The following is a 20,839-nucleotide window of genomic DNA, read 5'->3' as shown; positions in this document are numbered from 1 at the left end:
GGTATACATTGTATATTATATACATATGCAATTTGTGTATGTGTATATAAGTGTACATATATATTTACAAACACATGTATACATTTTTTTCTAATATAGGGAAGACCTCTATATTATCAATTGAAAGGAGATTCATTTACATTTATGTTTAGTGATAATGTATGTCTCAGAGTTGATACAATGTGGATAACTTAACAGCTTTTGTAAATTCTTTTAGAACATAAGTATAAAGCATTAGACTTGCAGAAGATCCATGAGCTGCTGAAAACACTTTAGAATTAGAAATCTGGAAAGGAGCAAGACAGGATGATCTGTTAATAATTACCATGTGTGGTGTACTAGGAAGTGGCTTTTCATGCATCCTCTCAGGTAATACCTAAAACAGCTTTGAGACAATTAATTTTCCTTTTAGAGAGAAAGAAACAACACTTAGAGAAGTTACGAAGTGCCTGGGAGTGGTGGCTCACGCCCGTAATCCCAGCACTTTGGGAGGCCAAGGTGGGCAGATTACAAGGTCAGGAGATTGAGACCATCCTGACCAACAAGGTGAAACATAGATCTACGTTTGCATGCTCTATTTGTACATGTTAAACATTATAAAAACACCCAGGTAATAGCTGCTTACATTCAAGAGACAAAATATGTTTGTGTCACTGCCAAACAAAATTTGATTTACCCTAACTTGTGCCTGTGAAGAGATGGGGTGAATGGTAAGCTTCATGCTAACAATTTGACATCCAAGCAAAACTCCACTTTTGACTAATTTCTATCTAATAGATGTGTGTGTGTGTATGTGTGTGTGTGTAATGGCAAAGATCAGAGGGGGACTGAAATAGATGATGTGTTATGTGTCTGGTGATAGGGAATCACAGTTAAAAACTGTCTATGGTTGGGGAATGCCTGGGGTAGCCATGACCTGTCCACAGGCACTGCAGTAAGGATGTTGGAATAGCACACATATACTACATAAAAATTTATACCATAATAATAGACAAATTCAGTAAAATTATAGAATACAAAATCAACAAACCAATCTCAGTAGTATTTTTATACATAAATAATGACCTGGCTGGGAGCAGCGGCTCACACCTGTCATCCTAGCACTTTGGGAGACCGAGGTGGGTGGATCACGAGGTCAGGAGTTCAAGACCAGCCTGACCAACATGGTGAAACCCGTCTCTACTAAAAATACAAAAATGAGTCAGGCATGGTGTCATGCACTTGTAATCCCAGCTACTCAGGGGGCTGAGGCAGGAGAATCGCTTGAACTCGGGAGGCGGAGGTTGCAGTGAGCCAAGATCGCACCGCCGCACTCCAGCCTAGATGACAGAGCAAGACTCCATCTCAAAATAAATAAATAAATAAAATAATAATAATGACCTAGCTGTCAAAAAAATTAAGAAAAACAATCCCATTTATGATAACATTAAAAAACCTTAGCGAAACATTTAAGGGAGTAAAAGATCTGTACACTGAAAACTAAAAAACATTGATTAAAGAAACTGAAGAAGGCACAAATAAATGGAAAGGTTTCCATCTTGGATAAATCGCATGGAGCAAAACAAATTTACTAAAACAGGAATTGACTTTGAATTTTTACCAAAGGATCATCATGTCTCATTGATATAAATGTGGAATTTGGGAAAGTTGAGAGGACCATAGAATCCTCTGGGTTATCAGATCACCAAAAGCAGGAAAATGTCGAGCACTGATGGCTCAGAGTTTCAGGATCTAAGCCTGCTCTGTGAGGAACTGTTCAAACCTCAGGATCACAAACAAAATCTGACTTCAGTAGGACAAGTTTTTCTGCACCAGGTCTTCCTGGTGTTTAGAAGATAATCAGTTTAATTAATGGGAAGAAATAACACAATTTGAGGAGATCCAGAAATACATTTCCAAAGAAGGGAAAGCAAAAGGTGGTCTTCTCGTGCAATGATCCTGAGACCCATTTAGAGTGTGGATCTCTGACTGTGAATACATGCGAGGACGAAGCTTGGCCAGCTGCATCCCCCACAGACCGGAGGGAAGAATGAGCTGCTTTGAAAGCATTAAGGGAATCTTCACATCATTTCTACTGAACTTCATTTCTAAGATGCATTAACCCACTTTATAAATTCAAGACATATTAAAACTCCTGACATCTGCAAATTCAGAAGAACTGGCAATGTGAGGAGAAACAGAAACTATTTTTCTCTTATTTCAATAAGAGAAATGAATATTTCATTTAATAAATGAAATAAATAAGCTTTATTTCATTGTTTATTGGACATTTGTATATTATGTTTTGTTAAGTGTCTTTCAAGTCTGTTTTTCCACCTTTTAACTTGATTTATTGTCATTGCTATTGTATTGCAGGAATTCAATATACATTTAGAACACAAATCCATGATTAAATACACATATGTTAATAATATTTTCCCACAGTGGCTTGCCTTTTTATTTTCTTCAACACGTCCATTGATATGCATATATTTTTAATATCCTGTCAATTTTATCGTTTTGGTGAAGATTAGTACTTTCTGTGTCTTCAAAAGAAGTTTTTGCATACCCCACTGCTTTCTTCTAAAACCTTAGAATTTTACATTTTATGCTCAACTCTATGATTTCTCTCAAATTAAATGTTGTGTACAGTATGAGGTAGTAATTAATAGTTTTTTCCAATATGGATATACAGTTTTTCCAACATAATATTTTGAAGAGATTTTTCAATAGCTCTGATGTCTTTCTTGACAATAATTTGATCATAAATGAATCAGCCTCTTTCTGGACTCTCTGCTGTTTCATTGATCTGTTTGAAAATTTAAATACAGGCCGGGCGCGGTGGCTCAAGCCTGTAATCCCAGCACTTTGGGAGGCCGAGGCGGGCGGATCACGAGGTCAGGAGATCCAGACCATCCTGGCTAACATGGTGAAACCCCGTCTCTACTAAAAAATACAAAAAACTAGCCGGGCGAGGTGGTGGGCGCCTGTGGTCCCAGCTACTCGGGAGGCTGAGGCAGGAGAATGGTGTAAACCCGGGAGGCGGAGCTTGCCGTGAGCCAAGATCGTGCCACTCACTCCAGCCTGGGCGGCAGAGCGAGACTCCATCTAAAAAAAAAAAAAAAAAAAAAGAGAAAATTTAAATACATATGAAATAATACTCAAAACAATCTTGGAAAATATGTGTAAATTTGAAAGACTTATTCTAACTTCAAGAAGTATCAGGAAGAGTGTGGTAATGATGATAAATTATAGGCAAATATATTTTAGAATCAACTTGTCAATAGTCTCAAAAAATTTACTGTGACTTAAGTTGGAAATGTATTGAATATATACATATAGAGCCTAATTTGGAGATAGTTGGAAATGTATTGAATATATACATATAGAGCCTAATTTGGAGATACTTGGCATTTAACAGCAATGTGTCTCCCAACATGAGAGAAAGTTGTAACTTTGAATTTACATAGGTGTTTTTTTATTTCTCTCAGCAGTGGTTTGTAGTTTGCAGTTTATTTCAGTCCACTATTCTCTAAGAATTTTCCATTATTTTTATTATATTTTAAATGACACTTCTAATTTCACTGTCCAGTTGTTGCAAATATACATTAAGATGGTTGATTTTTATATTGTCTTTGTATTTTGACCATGAACAATTCAGTAATTACTTCTAAAGTTGCTTTTTGGATTTCTAAGGGTTTCGTATGTACATAATTGTGTCATCTGTGAGTCAACACGGTTTTCCTTCTGCCTTTCCAATACATATGTTTTATCTTTAATGCATTATTACACTGGCTAATACTTCTAATCCAGTGATGAATGGGAAAGTTAAGAGTGGACCTGCTCGTTCAAATCCACATTTTAAGGAAAAAGCATTCAGTGTTTCACTGTTTATTAAGATACTGACTGTAAGCTTTTTGTAATTGTCCTTTATCAATGGAGGACATTTCCTTTTATTTTTGGTTTTCTGAGAGTTTTTAAGTTGCATGTGTGATGACTTTGTCAAATGCTACTTCTACATCCATTGAAAGTCATATAAATTTTCTACTTTAATCTGTTAACATGGTTAAATTCCTTGATTTTTAGAAAATTTTATATACATTTTTAATTGTTGATATACACAACTGTATATACAGAAATTGTATTTTTATTGATACGCAATGCTTTGATCTTGTTACTTGCTATTGTTCTGTTCAGGCTTTCTGTTTCTTGATGGTTCAATTTTGGTAGGGTTGTATGAGTCCAAGAAGTTTTTATTTTACTTTATTTATTTATTTTTGAGACAAGGTCTCACTCTTTCACCAGGCTGGAGTGCGGTGGTGCAATCATGGCTCACTGCAGCCTCAATTTCCCAGGCTCAGGTAATCCACCCACCTCAGTCTCACGTGTACCTGGGACTACAGACATATCCACCACGTCCAGCTAATTTCTTTTTTTTTTTTTTCATTCTTTTTTTTTGTATTTTTTGTAGAGACAGGGTTTTGCCATGTAGCCCAGGCTGGTCTCAAACTCCTGGGCTCAAGCAATCTGCTCACACTGGCCTCCCAAAGTTCTGAAATTACAAGCCTGAGCCACCATGCCTGGCCTATTCTTTTCTTTTAGGTTTTCTAAGTTGTTGGCATATAGTTGTTCAAATAGTCTCTAATTATCCTTTGTATTTTTGTGGTATCTGTTGTAATGTCTTTTTGTTTGTTTTTAACTTTATTTATTTGGGTTGCCTCTCTTTTTTTCTGAGTTGATCTAGCTAAAGTTTTATTTTTTTTAAAAAAACTTTTTGTTCAGTTAATATTTTGCATTTTGTTTTAGCTATAATTTCATTTCTTTTTGCTTTGATTGTTATTATTTATTTCCTTCTACTAACTTTGAGCTTGGTTTGTTTTTGCTTCTCTAGTTCCTTGAGATGCATTGTTAGGCTGTTTATTTGAAATATTTTTCACTTTTTTGATGTAGGTGTTTATTGCTATAAACTTTCCTCTGTGTATTGCTTTTGCTATATCTTATAGGTTTAGGTATGTTGTGTTTCCATTTTCATTTGTTTTAAGAAATTTTTAAATTTTCCTCTTAATTTGTTCACTGACTCATTCTGCAGTCAGGAGCATGTTGCTTAATTGCTATGTATTTGTATAGTTTTCAAACTACCTTTTCTAATTTGTTTCTAGTTTAGTACATCATGGTAAAAGAAAGAAAAAGATACTTGAATAGCACTGCAGTGAACATGCAAATTCATGCATCTTTGTAATAAAATGATGTATATTCCTTTGGGTATATACCCAGCAATGGGGTTGCTGTGTCAAATAGTGTTTCTGGTTCCAGATCTTTGAGAAATCGCCACACCATCTTTCACAATGGTTGAACTAACTTACATTCCCACCAACAGTGTAAAAGTTTTCTTATTTCTCCACAACCTCACCAGCATCTGTTGTTTCTTGCCTTTTAAATAATCGCCATTCTGACTGGCATGAGATGGTATCTCATTGTGGTTTTTATTTGCATTTCTCTAATGATCAGTGGAATCAACCCAAATGCCCATCAGTGATAGACTGGATAAGGAAAATATGGGTACATATACACCATAAAATACTGTGCAGCCGTAAAAAGGAATAAGATCATGTTCTTTGCAGGGACATGGATGGAGCTGGAAGCCATGCTTTTCAGCAAACTAACACAGGGACAGAAAAACCAAACACCACATGTTCTCATTTATAAGTGAGAGCTGAATAATGAGAACACATGGACACAGGGAGGGGAAGAACACAGCCTGGTACCTGTCGAGGGGTCGAGGGGTGGAAGTAGAGCACTGGGAAAAATAGCTAATACATGCTTGGCTTAATACCTAGGTGATGGGTTGATAGGTGCAGCAAACCACAATGGTACACGACACGTTTACCTATGTAACAAACCTACACATCCTGCACATGTACCCCACAACTTAAAATTAAAATTAAAATTAATTTAAAAAATCCAGTGGGGGAAAAATGGTACTTGATATGATTTAGCTTTTTGAATTTGTTGAGACTTTTGTTGCCAAATATATGATCTGTCATGGAGAATGTTCCAAGTGCTGATCAGGAAAATGTGTGTTCTGCAGCTGTTGAATTTAATGTTCTATAAATGACTATTAGGTCCGTTTGGTCTGGAGTGTAGGTTAACACTAACATTTCTTTGCTGGTTTTCTGTCTGGGTGATCTGTTTATTACTGAAAGTGGGGTATTAAAACCTGTCTATTATTATATTGCAGTCTATCTCTCTATTTAGCTCTATTAGTAGTTGCTTTCTATATTTTGTTGCTCTGGGGCTGAATCCATATATATTTACAATTGTATCCTTTTGCTGTGGTGATTCTTTTGTCCTTACATAATAACTTTCTTTGTCTCTTTTCACAGTTTTGACTTTAAGGCTATTTTATCTCATAGAAGTGTAACTATTCCTGCTCTTTTGTAGTTTCAATTTGCATGATTTTTTATTCATTTTTTCGTTTCAGTCTATGTGTGTTCTTATAGCTGAAATGAGTTTCTTGTAGGCAGCATATAGTTGGCTCTACCTTGGATTCAACTGCTCAATGTCTTTTAAATGAAGAATTTAGTCCATTTACATTCAGTGTTATTATTGATAGCTAAGAATTTACTTTTGCCATTTTGCTACTTGTTTTTTGGTTGTGCTATAACTCCTTTTATCTTTTCCTTCTTTCTTACTGTCTTCATTTGTGATTAGGTGATGTTTTTCCTGATATTATGTTTTAATTATTTGCTTTTTATTTTCAATGTATATATTATAGATTTTTGTTTTGTGGTTACCATGAGGCTTACAAAAATATCTTATAGTTCCAACAAGTTATTATGAACAGATAACAAATGAAAGTTCATCACAAAAAAAGGAAAAAGGGAAAAATGTTAAAAAAAAATCCTCTGCATTTTAACTCCATCTGCCCACAGTTTGAATTTTTGTTGTTTCAATTTATATAGTTTTGAATTACCTACCTCTTAACAAATTGCCTTAGTTATTATTATTTTGATATATTTGTCCTTTAGTCATAATATTCAACATATGAGAGCTTATTGGATTACTATTAGATTCTTCATGTTTGAAGAAAAGGTTTTCTAAGTAGGTATTCTCTATTGACAGGTAGATTGCATACCACAGGGATTTGGTGTACACATTATTTCATCACCAGATAATAAGCATAGTACCTGATAGGTAGGTTTTTGATCCTCTGCTTCCTCCTATCCTCTGCCCTCAAGTAGGCCCTGGTATCTGTTGTTCTCTTCTGTGTGTCCATATGTTCTTGTTGTTTAGCTCCCACCTATAAGTAAGAACATGTGATATTAGGTTTTCTGTTCCTGCATTAGTTTACAAAATGGGCTTATAAAAACTATGTTTAAAATGGAGAAAACCTGGCAATAACTTGGGTAATTATTAATATAAACAGTGGAAGAATTCAATGAATTAAGAGTCAGTAAAATATCACACAGTTGTTCAAAATGAAGTTGATGCCTATTTAAAGAAACTGAATGTGGAGGAAAAGTTAAATATTAAATCTGAACTCAGTTGGACATGGACACAAACAATGGTCACCAAGTCCTGGAACAGGTTGCGTGAGCCTCCTGAGGCATTCATCCAGCTCTGTTTTGGAGAAATCTGTTTCCATACATTAGTTATTGAAAACAACAGACAATCCCAAAAACAAGTGGACCTTTTTGTGTTCCTTGAATCCAGTCGTGAAGGGCCCTCATGACTGGGCCCATGCCAAACAACTCGTTACAGAAAGAGCTAGGGTCGCAGACCACCCCAAAGCTTCATGAGACCTCTTCTCATCTGTGCATGGACAGGTGGCCGACTCTGGAGCCCAGGCTGTTTCTTCCCATCTAGTGATGAGTCCTCCACAGTCTGGTGACTGTAGTGGCTGACTCTGGAGCCCAGACTCTTGCTTTCTGGTCTGCTCATGCTTCCTCCATAGTCTGGTGAGTGTAAAAATATAGATATACTTTTTCTTATCCCTTTCCCACTGTGATTTGCTTATTATATCTGTATTGCCATATACTTGGGATAAAGGCTTGTTTACCCTTAAAAGTATTATGTGTGCCTTTTCTTCTACGTCGTGTGTATTTCCTGCACAGAACACTGAATGATGACAATTTTAAAAATTAAATAAATGTATATTCAAATGGGGTTTTAAAAATTTACTTACAAAGACATATAAACAAAATGTAGGGTCCAATACCTTTTTATGAATATAAATATCATACATGTGCAGTGTGTTCACCTATGTGTCTACGTGTGTATGTATATACACATATGTACACATATATATGTATACATACACACACACTATATGCTATAGAGAGATACACAGAAGTGTATAGAGATTATACATAGATATTTTCTCACACACACACACACACACATTTCCCTATATTCTTTCTTCCACTTAGCCTTATACTATACATGTGCAGTGTGTTTGCCTATGTGTCTGTGTGTATATGCATACACATATATATATGTATATACACACAATCTATATGCTATATATAGAGAGATACACAGAGAGAAGTGTATAGAGATTATACATAGTTATTCACACACACATACACACACACACACACACACACACACACGTCTTCCCATATTCTTTCTCCCACTTAGCCTTTGTTCACGATTAAGGTTCATCTGAAACAAATCTCTCAGTAAGAGATAATTGAATTAATTACAACCATACACAAAGTAAGAAGTAATTTGATTGCCTAGTTTATTAATTTAGCCAAACATTTGATAACAATACTTGTAAAAAAGTATAAATGATTAGTTTGAATTATTGAATTGGCTGGCAGATGAAACTATGATAGTTATTCAGATAATCCTAAATAGATACAACATACTTTATCCTTCAAGAAAGTGTTTTGAATTAGGCAAACTTATGTGAAAAGTTGGTATTACCTTGTGTCACTCCAGAAGTTCACATGTAAGTTAACCACCTCTTAGGCCTGGTTAAGAAAAATTTAAAAAATATTAAGTACAGTCAAACCCTGTTTGCTTGTTTTCCCTTCTAAAAGGATTAGGTAGAAATTATGTAAGCATACATTTCTTCTCACCATAAATCAATTTTCTGTCTCCTCCTTACAGATTTGCTAAACTCTGTGTATTTTCTGCCTTTAAAACTTCTATTGCTGTCTACCATTACACACCTCCTTTGCTGTGTTTTTAAAAAATCTTTATGTCAGTTTTATCACTCAGTCACAAACACATGCAGACATGAAGGTTTTTATTTACTTTGTTGTTTGTCCACATTTTCCCACAACATGCACAACATTTTATACATCATGGATGATATTTTTGCATTCATTATACTTTTTTTAATCATAGTGCTAGATTTCTAAATAAGAGAGATCATTTCATTTTGTCAAGTTTCCCAAAACGCATACTAGAATTTAATCCTTATAGAATAGGAACAATTTCAATAAGTCTTCAGGGAATATGAGGGCAAACTGCATAATCCATTAAGTTAGTTTGCATTTTATTCAAATTCTAACTCCATCAGTTACTCTGTAAATAATGTTTCAATGCTTTCTTTTTTTTACATGTCGTATGATTCTATTAAATATTTGTATAACATTCTTAAAATGACAATTATGGAAATAAAGTACAAGTTAGTTGTTGTGGGGGTAGGGAATGGAAGAGGAAAGAGAAGTGGGAGGTAAGGAGGTGTTGTTAAAACGGGCTACACGAGGGATCCTTTGGTGATGGAAAGGTTCTGGTTTTTTTGTGTTTTTTGTTTGTTTGTTTGTTTGTTTTTTGAGACAGTGTCTTGCTCCGTTGCCCAGGCTGGAGGGAAGTGGTCTGATTTCTGCTCACTGCAACCTCTGCTTCCTGGGTTCAAGCGATTCTCCTGCCTCAGTCACCGAGTAGCTGGGACTACAGGTGCGCACCACCACGCCCGGCTACTTGTTGTATTTTTAATAGAGATGGGGTTTCACTATGTTGGCCAGGCTGTTCTCAAACTCCTGACCTCAAGTGATCTGCCTGCCTTGGCCTCCCAAAGTGCTGAGATTACAAGTGTGAGCCACTGCACCTGACCTGTTCTGTATCTTTTTTTAAAAAAAAAAATTATTTCTATAGGTTTTTGGGGAACAGGTGGTATTTGGTTACATGAGGAAGTTCTTTAGTAGTAATTTGTGAGATTTTGGTGCACTCATCATCCGAGCAGTATACACTGAACCCAATTTGTAGTCTTTTATCCCTCAACCCCCTTCCTACCCTTTCCTCCTGAGTCCTCAAAGTCCCTGTATCATTCTTTGTATCCTTATGGCTTAGTTCCCACTAATGCTTAGCATGGTGGCCTCCAGCTCCACCATGTTGCAGCAAAGAACATGATCTCATTCTTTTTTACGGCTGCATAGTATTCCGTGGCATATACGTACCACATTTGCTTTATCCAGTCTCTCATTGATGAGCATTTGAGTTGATTCCATGTCTTTCCTATTGTGACTAGTGCTGCAGTGAACATACACATGCATGAATTCTTCATGTTACTCATTTTCCCTGACTTAGAAACCTAAATTTTAGTGTTTTGATGCCAATTTCCGGCTGGGTTTGGTGGCTCACACCCGTAATCCCAGCACTTTGGGGGGCCAAGGCAGGTGGATTACCTGAGGTAGGGAGTTCGAGATCAGCCTGACCAACATGGAGAAACCCTGTCACTACTAAAAGTACAAAACTAGCCAGGCAAGGTGGTGCAAGCCTATATCCTAGCTACTCGGGAGGCTGAGGCAGGAGAATCACTTGAACCTGGGAGGTGGAGGTTGCGGTGAGCCAAGGTTGTAGCAAGTTGAGGTGGCACCATTGCACTCCAGCCTGGGCAACAAATGGGAAACTCCATCTCAAAAAAAAATGCCAGTTTCCAAAGATGGTATATCAATGTTAGTCTGGTGCCTTAAAAGCAATAGGTAGCAGAATTTCCTTCTGTCCTATATTGGGTATATGCTATAATAGAAAAATAAAGTTTCGTTAAGTCTTAGAAATTTGAGGCTTAAATTTCCATCACGGAATATTGCATTGGATGAATGAAGGATAGTATAGGAGTTAAGCATGAAGGTTGCAGAGCAGTACTCCCAACAGAACTTGCTGCATTGATAAGAATGGTCTGTGTTGGTGTTGTTTCTTATGTGGAACAACATGTGGCAATGGAGCACTTGAAAAGTAGCTAGTTTAATCAAAAAGTGGCACTTTAAATTATAGGTAATTTAATTTTATTTAAATTCAGATATAATTGTCCAATATGGCTAGTAGCCACATACTGTGAACCACAGTTCTATTGTCCAACAATTTCAGTAACAATCACTGCCCCACAATTATTTGCTTTCAAGCCTTGAGGATATTACTTGAATCTTAAGTGACTCCATTTCCACTTCTGTAAAATGTATATGAAATATATTAGAAAATTTTTATTAAATAAATATATGAGTGTGAAAATTACAAAAGGTAAACTTGAGGGAACTCTTTAAAATTTTTTCTATATTGCTGGTGATACTGTTTCTTGAGATGGGTGCTGTGTACATGGATGCCATCAGTTAATGAAAAACTAATTAATTATATTATTAATATATAAATTCTATAGGCTTTTTTATTAGTTTTAAATATTCTTATTTATTTGATCTAGAAGATGACGATGGGAAAACCTTTCTAGACATTAGTTTAGGCAAAGACTTCATGACCAAGAACCCAAAAGCAAATACAACAAAACCAAGAAAATAGATGGGACTTAATTAAGCTAAAAAGGTTCTACACAGCAAAACAGATAATTAGCAGAGTTAACAGACAATACACAGAGTGGCAGAAAATCTTCACAATCTATACATCCAATAAAGGACTAATATCCAGAATCTACAATGAATTCAAACAAAAAGCAAGAAAAAACAATCCCATCAAAAAGTGCGCTAAGGACATGAATAGGCAGTTCTCAAGAAAGAATATACAAATAGCCAAAGAACATGAAAAAATTCTCAACACCACTAATTACCAGGGAAATGCAAATAAAAACCACAATGTGTTACCACCTTACTCCTTCAAGAATAGCCATAATAAAAAAAATCAAAAAGTAATAGATATAGGCATGGATGCAGGGAAAAGGGAACACTTCTACACTGCTGATGGGAATGTAAACTAGCACAACCACTGTGGAAAACAGTGTGGAGATTCCTTAAAGAACTGAAAGTAGATCTACCATTTGATCCAGCAATCCCACTACTGGGTATCTACCCAGAGGAAAAGAAGTCATTATATGAAAAAGACACTTGGACACACATGTTTATAGCAACCCAATACACAATTGCAAAAATGTGGAACCAGCCCAAATGCCCATCAATCAATGAATAGATAAAGAAACTGTGGCATATATGTACAAAGAAATACTACTCAGCTATAAAAAGGAGTGAATAAATGGCATTCGCAGCAACCTGGATGGGAATGGAGACTATTATTCCAAGTGAAGTAACTCAAGAATGGAAAATCAATGCTTTCTTGATGTTTCAACCCCTTAATTTTTTAATACACAATTCAGGAAATAATAATTATTTCAAAGATAATATAAGCAATCACTTTCTTGTATTATATGGGTTAATACCTAACATACATTAACAGCAATTATTATAAGTGCTTTGGATATTAGTTGTCGTTATAATCAGAAACACATAAAGCAAAATCCTTATTTCTTTTTCACTACCTATTTTCTATTAAAATCACTGTAACCCAAATATAGCTTTAAATGTGTTAAGAAGTATATATAAATAATGTATTTTTATCCTTGAATTTGCTTAGGTCATCAGAAATCTAGACACCTGACAGATATGATATAGATTTGATCATACGTGTTTATTCTGTTCTACATCTGTGGTCATGGGGCCTAAAGTAAAAGCAGATCAAATTTTATTAAAGTTTTCATCCTCAAAACTGACAAGTATGGTATACTTATTATTGTTTAAAAGATAGGCTTGTGATTGGGGTTTCTTTTGTTTTGTTTTGCTCTCAAATCTTTACTCTGGGACTTCATTCTGTCTTCTTGCCAAGTTATAGCCCTTGAGTGAGTCAAACCGCTCTTGTTACAATAAAACCTTGGGGAATAAATCTCAAATGACCAACACTGAGGAAAACAATATTATAATTCTTGCTCTTATTCCTGGAAAAACAGTGCTGTGGAAATTTTGTATGGACTTTACTAACTGCAGAGTTGATGAGGCACCCGAGAGTCAGCAAGAAAGAGAAAGACGTCACGCATGAAATTTAGGTGAGATTTATTTTACTGAGAACATAAAATGATTATACAAAGACCCTGTAACCAATTCAATTAAATAGATATAAATTCTAGTAAATTAGGTGAGCAATATAAGTCAATCACAGTTTACTGATGAACTCCAATTAATCTATGAAAATGGCAGACCTCAATTAAAACAGTATTGGCAGCACTTTGGCAGGCCGAGGCCGAGGAGTTCGAGACCAGCCTGGCCAACATGATAAAATGCCATCTCTACTAAAAGTACAAAAATTAGTCAGTGTGGTGGTAGGTGCCTTTACTCCCCGCTACTCAGGAGGCAGAGGCAGGAGAATCACTTGAGCCAAGGAGGCAGAGGTTGCAGTGAGCCAAGATCGTACCACTGCACTCCAGCCTGGGTGACAGAGTGAGACCCCATCTCAAAACAAAACAAAACAGGACAAAACAAATAGCATTGGTCAATAATAGACTCAATAATAATATTAATACTGACTTAGATTGTATTTATTATGCTAAAAACAATAATGACAATATGTGCCTTGCACTTACATTGTACAAAACATAGTATTATTAACAACAGAAATACTTACATTGTGCTTATTTACCAAGAGATCTCCAAAGTACTTTCATCTGTGAAGTGCTTTATCCCTCACAATGAAGCACATGCTCTTAATACTTACATTTGATAGGTCAGACTAATAAAAGATAAAAAGAATGAGGCATTTGTCCAAGCGAGTACAAGTGTTTGAACCCAGGGCTGCTGGCCTCAGAGTTCTTGATGTTAACCACTGTACTCCCCAGAGTTCTTGATGTTAACCATTGTACTCCATTGACATTTTGTAGTATAGTGCCCATATCACTGTGTTTCTTTCACATGAGTAAAATGTATTTCTACATCATCATGTATCATGGTTATTTAAAAGTACGTAGATCAATATTTAGATCTTTTAAGTTGAGGATCACTGATACAAATTTAAAATACAAGTGTATCATAAAAATAATAATGCTTTGATTTCATTTTGTAAGCGTAAAAAAACAAAATTTAAAAGTATGAACAGTTTATTCCGGTCTCTAATAAATAGGCAGAGTGGTGTGGGTTCTGGAGCCAAATGTTCTGGGTTCACATTGTGACTTCCCTGTTTATTAGTAGTATGAACTTGGATAAAGCCTCTGACTTTCTCAATCTTGTTTTTCCTCTCTGTACAATGAAAGTAATTATAGGGAAACCTCATATGGTTTTCAGAAGAATCAAATGACCCAACGTTTTTATAATGGTTAGGCCCCTGCCTCGCATGGGAAATCTACTCAATCCATCTCACTACCGAACATCACAAAGCACATTGCTCAACTCTTTTATTGGGCTATTGGCAGATTAGGAGCTAGAAATGCATTTTCAGATTTAGAGTTCAGGGAACACTCTAATATTACATTGATTTTTCACACCATTATATCCTCAAATATTCTTTCATTTATAAGTTGGTATTTGCTGATAGTATTAATCCAAAGAAACACCGAAGTATTGTGACATCATGGTTAATGTTTCATTAGATTTTCCACCTTATCTCCACAGATATAACAAACAGATAGAGTAAGATATAATACAATGAAAAAAATTAATAGTATTAACAATGAATGAATCTTGGCAATCAGCTATTTCAAGGCTTCTGTCTCAAAAGATTTTATGCATATATTTCTCATCACAAAACTCATTATTGACCTAATCAGAATTAGACACCATGCTTGATGACTTGCATTCTGCTACCTCTTAAGATAGTGGCATTCTAGTGAGTACACTGAATGTTTTGCACCAAGGGATAATGATCCAGCAAAAAATCTGAAACACATTAGCACACAGCATTGCCAGAGACACTGATCTTGACATGAGGGCTTGGATTAAAACAATGGCAAGTCAATGAGAGGGCAAGAGATTAGGCCCTGGAGTAAGGCAGAAAAACTCAGTTATTTTCTAGAGGGAAAACCTGGCACATTTCTTAATTTCCCTTGAAGAACTTACTAATATTAGCATGTGCTTGGGGCTTGGAGCTTCTGTGAGCATTAAATAAAATAAAGATCATTTAAATTTTTTAGATTGATTAGCCTATAGCAATTGTCCAATAAATGTTAGCTTTTTATCTCAGAATTAAATTTGTGCTATTTTATTTTCTATGTCAGTTTATTAGATTGGTGCAAAAGTAATTGTGGTTTTTGCCAATGTAATATTAGTTAATAATTGCCACAAATATTACAGTGCAACCACGAATACTCATATCAAAGCACCCAAAACTGGGACCATCGATTAAATGAATGTTAAGTCCTCCAGTGTTCACAAAAAAGGAAAAATCAGGTACATAATTTTTCTGTGGTTGTTGCTGATACTTCCTTTCTTTTGTGAGATTCTGTTGCACTGGCTTTTCTAGGAAAATGAATGGCCTTTGGTGAGACGAGAACACGCATTGTTTCTCTGGGAGTCATTTGGTTTATACTACTCTAAAATTTGCCTCCCTCTAAGATAAAATAATACTATCTACACCATGTTTATTGGATCTCAAAAGTGCAGCAGCATGCACTTATGACCATAAACTGTAACTACTGTTTAGCATAAAAATGACTTGTTTTGCTTCTCCTTAAACATGAAATGGCTTTGTGATTTGTTTGTTTCTACTTAGACTTTACTTTAGATCTTGGAATCTAGACTTCCAACAACATAAACTCTAATACTTAAAGTAAGGAATTGTGTTATACTTTGCCCATTATGAAAAGCATGTGAAATCAGTTCCACTCATGAAATCAGTTCCATTCATTGAGGAATCATTTATTCATTCACTCAATACATTTATTTGAGTCTTGAATCTCAGCCAAGTGTTATTCTATTTGCTCAAGTTTGATTGGTGAAGTAAACAGCACAATCTTCTCTTGGAGCCTGGAACTTACATAGAAACAATGTGCTCCCATATTTAGTTGGGCTAAATTATCAGAACACAAGGAAAGTCAAAAAATCATAGAAGTATGATTATAGCTTCATGAAATCCCAAAGATCTGGAGAATTGAAAGTTGTAATGAATTTTTAAAAAAAGTTTTTGATACCTTCTCACCAAGAAAGTAAATTAGTTGAGAGTTATTGAATTAATGGTACAAATTTTATGAACCATGGTACATAAGAAGAGAGAACAAATTCATCTCCATTTTGCATGTATTCTGAATAAAAATGTCCATTTACTCTGTCTTTGAATCTTCCCAGGGTATGTTTATTTCCATTTTGTACAGAGTAAGAAACAGTATCAGGAAATTTCCAAATGACAAGTTACCACACACACGCAAACACACACACATATACATGCACACATACAAACACATGCATTGCTCTATCCCATGCTTCCTGTTCCACAGATGCAAGTCACACCCCACAGTGGAATTCCAACTTATTATAGTTCAAGTAGTCCTAAGGTAAACTGCCTAAATATATTACTGTTTTGTATATAATATTTAATAAATAATGGAACGTACGAGAGAGAGAGCTATTACAGGTAAAAAGAAATAAAAATAGGTTGATAATCACTGATTTAGAAAGAGGCCACATCAGTGGTTACAATAAAAAGGTCTAATTTGTATCACAAACCTAGCACATATAGATTTCTTTCACCTTATAATAAAACCAAAATTTCATAAATCTATTCAAAATACATCAAACAGATAGTATGGTAGGATAAAAAGTGCCCTTCCAAGATGTCCATCTGGTAAATTATGAAGCCTGTGGATATATTACCTTACATGGTAAAAGGAAATTTGCAGATGTGAATATTAAAAATGTTGAGATGAGATACCATCCTGGTTTATCTGGAAGGTCCCAATGTCATCACTAAGGTCCTTCTAAGAGGGAAGTAGGATGGTTGGGTACAGGAGATGTAAGACCAGAAGCAGAGGTTGGAGAGAAGATGCTGTGCTGCTGTCTTAAAAGCAGAAAAAGGGGCCATGGACCATTGAAAAAAGGTGGACTTTAGAAGCTGGCAAAGGAAAGCAAACACATTCTTCTCTAGAGCCTGCAAAAGAAACATGGGCATGCTAACACATTATAGGTCTTTAAAACTTACTCTCCACTTTTGTCCTCTGGAACTGTAAATTAAATAATTCCTATTGCTTAAAGCCATTAAATCTAAGATAGTTTGTTTTAGTAGTACCAGGAAACTGATAGAAATGTGACCAAAAATTCTTAGTTAATTGATTTTACACACATCATCAACTCCACTTGCCAGCATCTCCCTCAGGCCAGATTAACAATTCTTGAAAAGAAAAACTAAATAGTTAAGTCTCAGGTGTCATCATGTTTTTCTGCTCTGATTTTGAGACCTCTTTAAATTAAAAAAAAAAAAAAGCTAATGATGTGGAGTAAAAAAAAAATTACTCATAACACCTGAGTATTTTGAGATTAGAGTTGAATTATATGGCACCATATTTATAGATGCAGACTATTTCTACATAAATGATTATTTCCCATTTCTTTCTCTTACAGCTGAACTTTTCTCTTTACATGAAATACAAAACATAGTAGACCAAGACATTATTGCATTAAATAATTTTTGCCTTGGCTTACAAGTGTTTTCCTTCTTCTTCCTCCTCCTCTCCCATCTCTCTCTCTCTTTTTCTCTTTCTTTCTCCCTCCCTCTCTCTCTCATTCTCTTTCTCTCTGCAGTTACACAACGGTGAATTTTACACATGTCTCAGAGTTTGTTCTACTTGGATTCCAAGGGGGTCCCGGAATGCAGGCAATGCTATTTCTGATTTTTCTGATCCTCTATGGCATGGCTGTGGTGGGAAACCTTGGCATGATTGTAATTATCTGGGTAGATGCACACCTCCACACCCCAATGTATGCCTTCCTGCAAAGCCTTTCATTGTTGGACATCTGCTATTCTTCCACAATTGCACCCAGGGCTCTGGTGAACTCCGTGCAAGAGGACCACACGGTTTCCTTTGGCGGGTGTGCTGCTCAGTTCTTTTTCCTGTCTCTCTTCGGTACCACGGAGGCTTTCCTCCTGGCTGCCATGGCCTATGACCGCTTCTCCGCCATCTGCAACCCTCTTCTGTACTCTGTGAGCATGTCTCACCGGGTCTGTGTGTTGTTCATATCAGGATCCTACTTGTGGGGTGTAGTCAATGCCGTTGCTCAAACAACCATGACCTTCAGGTTGCCTTTCTGTGGGTCCAATGAGATCAACGACTTTTTCTGTGATGTCCCCCCACTCTTGTCCCTCTCATGTTCGGATACGTTTATAAACCAACTGGTTCTTCTTGGTTTATGTGGCTCCATTATTGTCAGTACCTTCTTGATTGTCCTGGTCTCATACATTTGCATCATCTCAACAATTCTGAGGATCCCGACCACGCAGGGACGCCAGAAAGCCTTCTCCACGTGCACCTCCCACCTGACAGGAGTGTGCTTGTTTTTTGGTACCGTTTTCTTCATGTATGCACAACCCAGTGCCATCATCTTCATGGAGCAAAGTAAAATAGTGTCCGTATTCTACACTATCGTCATCCCCATGCTGAATCCCCTGATCTACAGCCTGAGGAACAAAGAGGTCAAGCAGGCTGTGAGACGGAGCATGCGGAAACTGTCTTTGTGATCTCCATGGATCTCCTTAGTCATCCCGGACCTCACCCCAAAGCACTGCTGCCCATGGAGGTTATGTCTTGGAATATGGCATTCCAGGGCTTCTTAATTTCTTTCTTGAAGTCTGTGATCCAGAAGACCAGGGGTATTTTAATTGTCTTTATATGTTTAATGATAAACAAAATCAAGGCTTATGAGGAATAAAATGCAGACTGGCAGAAAAGGTGACTGAATAGACGGATATACATGGCTTTTTTGTCTCACATATTACATAGCATCTTGGTCCGACTCCATCAGAAAACAATTATGTAAAAATTGTATAGTTTATTTAGAAAATAAATAAAATGCTTATCTTGGATGTAGCTTGCCAAGTACAAATATGGATCCTACACAAAGGAAAAGAAAAATAAAATGCTTTAATATTTTACCTAAAACATTTAGAAATATATAAATTAGTAATTAGTATTTTTCATGTTAAAAATATATAACAAATTAGAAAAATATTATTAAATTCTATTTTAAATAGCTTTTATGGAGGTATAATTGACACACAAGAAATTCACATAAAGTGTATAATTTGTTATGTCTTGACTTATGTAAACACTGGTGCGACCATTCCCACAATCAAGATAATGAACATATTATTATGCCAAGTCACACCAAATGGTTCCTTAGTTCTTTCCTAATGCTTCCCTCACTTCAGCCATGAAACAACCCTCCTCCCAGGAAATAACTGGTCTGTTTTCTACCACTATAGATTAGTGCACATTTCACCTAAATTGAATCATAAGCCATGTAATCTTCTGGGGGGTGGGGGGGAATTAGACTTGGAAGGGGTGTAGCTTATTTTACTCAGCACAATTAGTCTGAGATTTATACAACTTGTTTCATACCTCAGTTGTTTGTCACGTTTATTACTGGAAAATATTCCATTGTGAGAATATACTACAATTTGTTTGTCGATTTACTTGTTCATAAACATTTGAGCTGTTTCTAGTTTTAGGCTGTTACAAATACAGTTGCTGGGCCGAGAATGGTGGCTCATGTCTGTAACCCCAGGCATGATGGAAAGGAAAATCTGTAGAAGTAAATACAGAAATAAATATCATGACATCTTTCTGCTTTTATCCAATATTAACTTATTAAGCATCTTCTGGACATGCTATTTGAGGAGAAGCATGAATGAATAAAACTCATATTTCACTTTAAGAATATCACAGTACAGTTGGAGAATTTACTTTCATAAACACAACATCTCAAGATTTACACTTGGAAGTCATCACAGTAAAATCAGAGTAATAAACATACATTGAAACATTAATGCCTCAAGGTCTTAACTGCCTGGATGCAGACACAATATTTTAATTATGAAAATTTCACTTTTGATAGAGGAATGAAAAACATGGACACTCTAAAAAAAGTAACAATTAATGAATGAATTTATTTAATTAAGAGTTTGAGCAAATATAATTTTCTAAGCCCTAAACTGTTGTGATACCAAATTGAATAAACTTTTTTCCTCAGAAAGCTCAAGTATAGTAAATCATTGTTAGAAATGTAGTGTTATTAGTGCTGACATAGGATAAGTTTATATGTATAGTACCATGCAAATTCAAACTGTGTTCAAGTATTGGGAACAGGGGTCAAGGTGGCTTCACAGAAGAGATGGCACCTCTGTCATAGTTTATTAACATCTGTATGTTCCCACTCCTTACGGATTTCTTTATCTTTTTAAGGGTTCAAAGTCTAGTAACTCTCATTCCTCACATAGCATTTTAGAGATTAAAAGCTTCCAATTACCTTGAATATAAAAATATGTGCTTCTGCCATCATAGACATGTAATGCTTAATGCTTTCTTGTACTGAAACCAATTCAAAGAAATACAAGAGAAGAAAAAAAGAGAAAAACAGAGAGAGTGAAATTTCAGCTTCCACTGAGCAAGTGAGATTCTAAAAAGATGGAATCTTTGAGTCTCAAGCTAGGGCTCAATATT

General features: G+C 35.7%; 2 protein-coding genes across 2 annotated transcripts in view; both read left to right on the top strand.

The window, feature by feature from the left end:
* The window catches only part of LOC141408563 (uncharacterized), a 165,826-nt gene that overhangs the window by 131,797 nt on the left and 13,190 nt on the right, over positions 1-20,839 (top strand). The gene's annotated exons all lie outside the window — the stretch shown is intronic.
* On the top strand, positions 14,767-18,858 carry LOC102121027 (olfactory receptor 5AP2-like). Its single transcript, XM_005541091.4, has 2 exons — positions 14,767-14,825; positions 17,925-18,858. The coding sequence occupies exons 1-2, from the start codon at positions 14,767-14,769 to the stop codon at positions 18,856-18,858; spliced, it is 993 nt and encodes a 330-aa protein (XP_005541148.3).

This window comes from Macaca fascicularis, chromosome 1 (genome assembly GCF_037993035.2).
Source record: "Macaca fascicularis isolate 582-1 chromosome 1, T2T-MFA8v1.1".
Lineage (NCBI taxonomy): Eukaryota > Metazoa > Chordata > Mammalia > Primates > Cercopithecidae > Macaca > Macaca fascicularis.
The sequence above is the reverse complement of the archived record's forward strand: the minus strand, read 5'-3'. Positions and strand labels throughout refer to the sequence as shown.

Coding starts and splice junctions, on each gene's coding strand:
- LOC102121027 (XM_005541091.4), top strand. CDS start 14,767: ATGGTTAATGTTTCATTAGATTTTCCACCTTATCTCCACAGATATAAC. Junction 14,826..17,924: donor AGATATAACAAACAGATAGA/GTAAGATATAAT, acceptor TTCTCTCTGCAG/TTACACAACGGTGAATTTTA.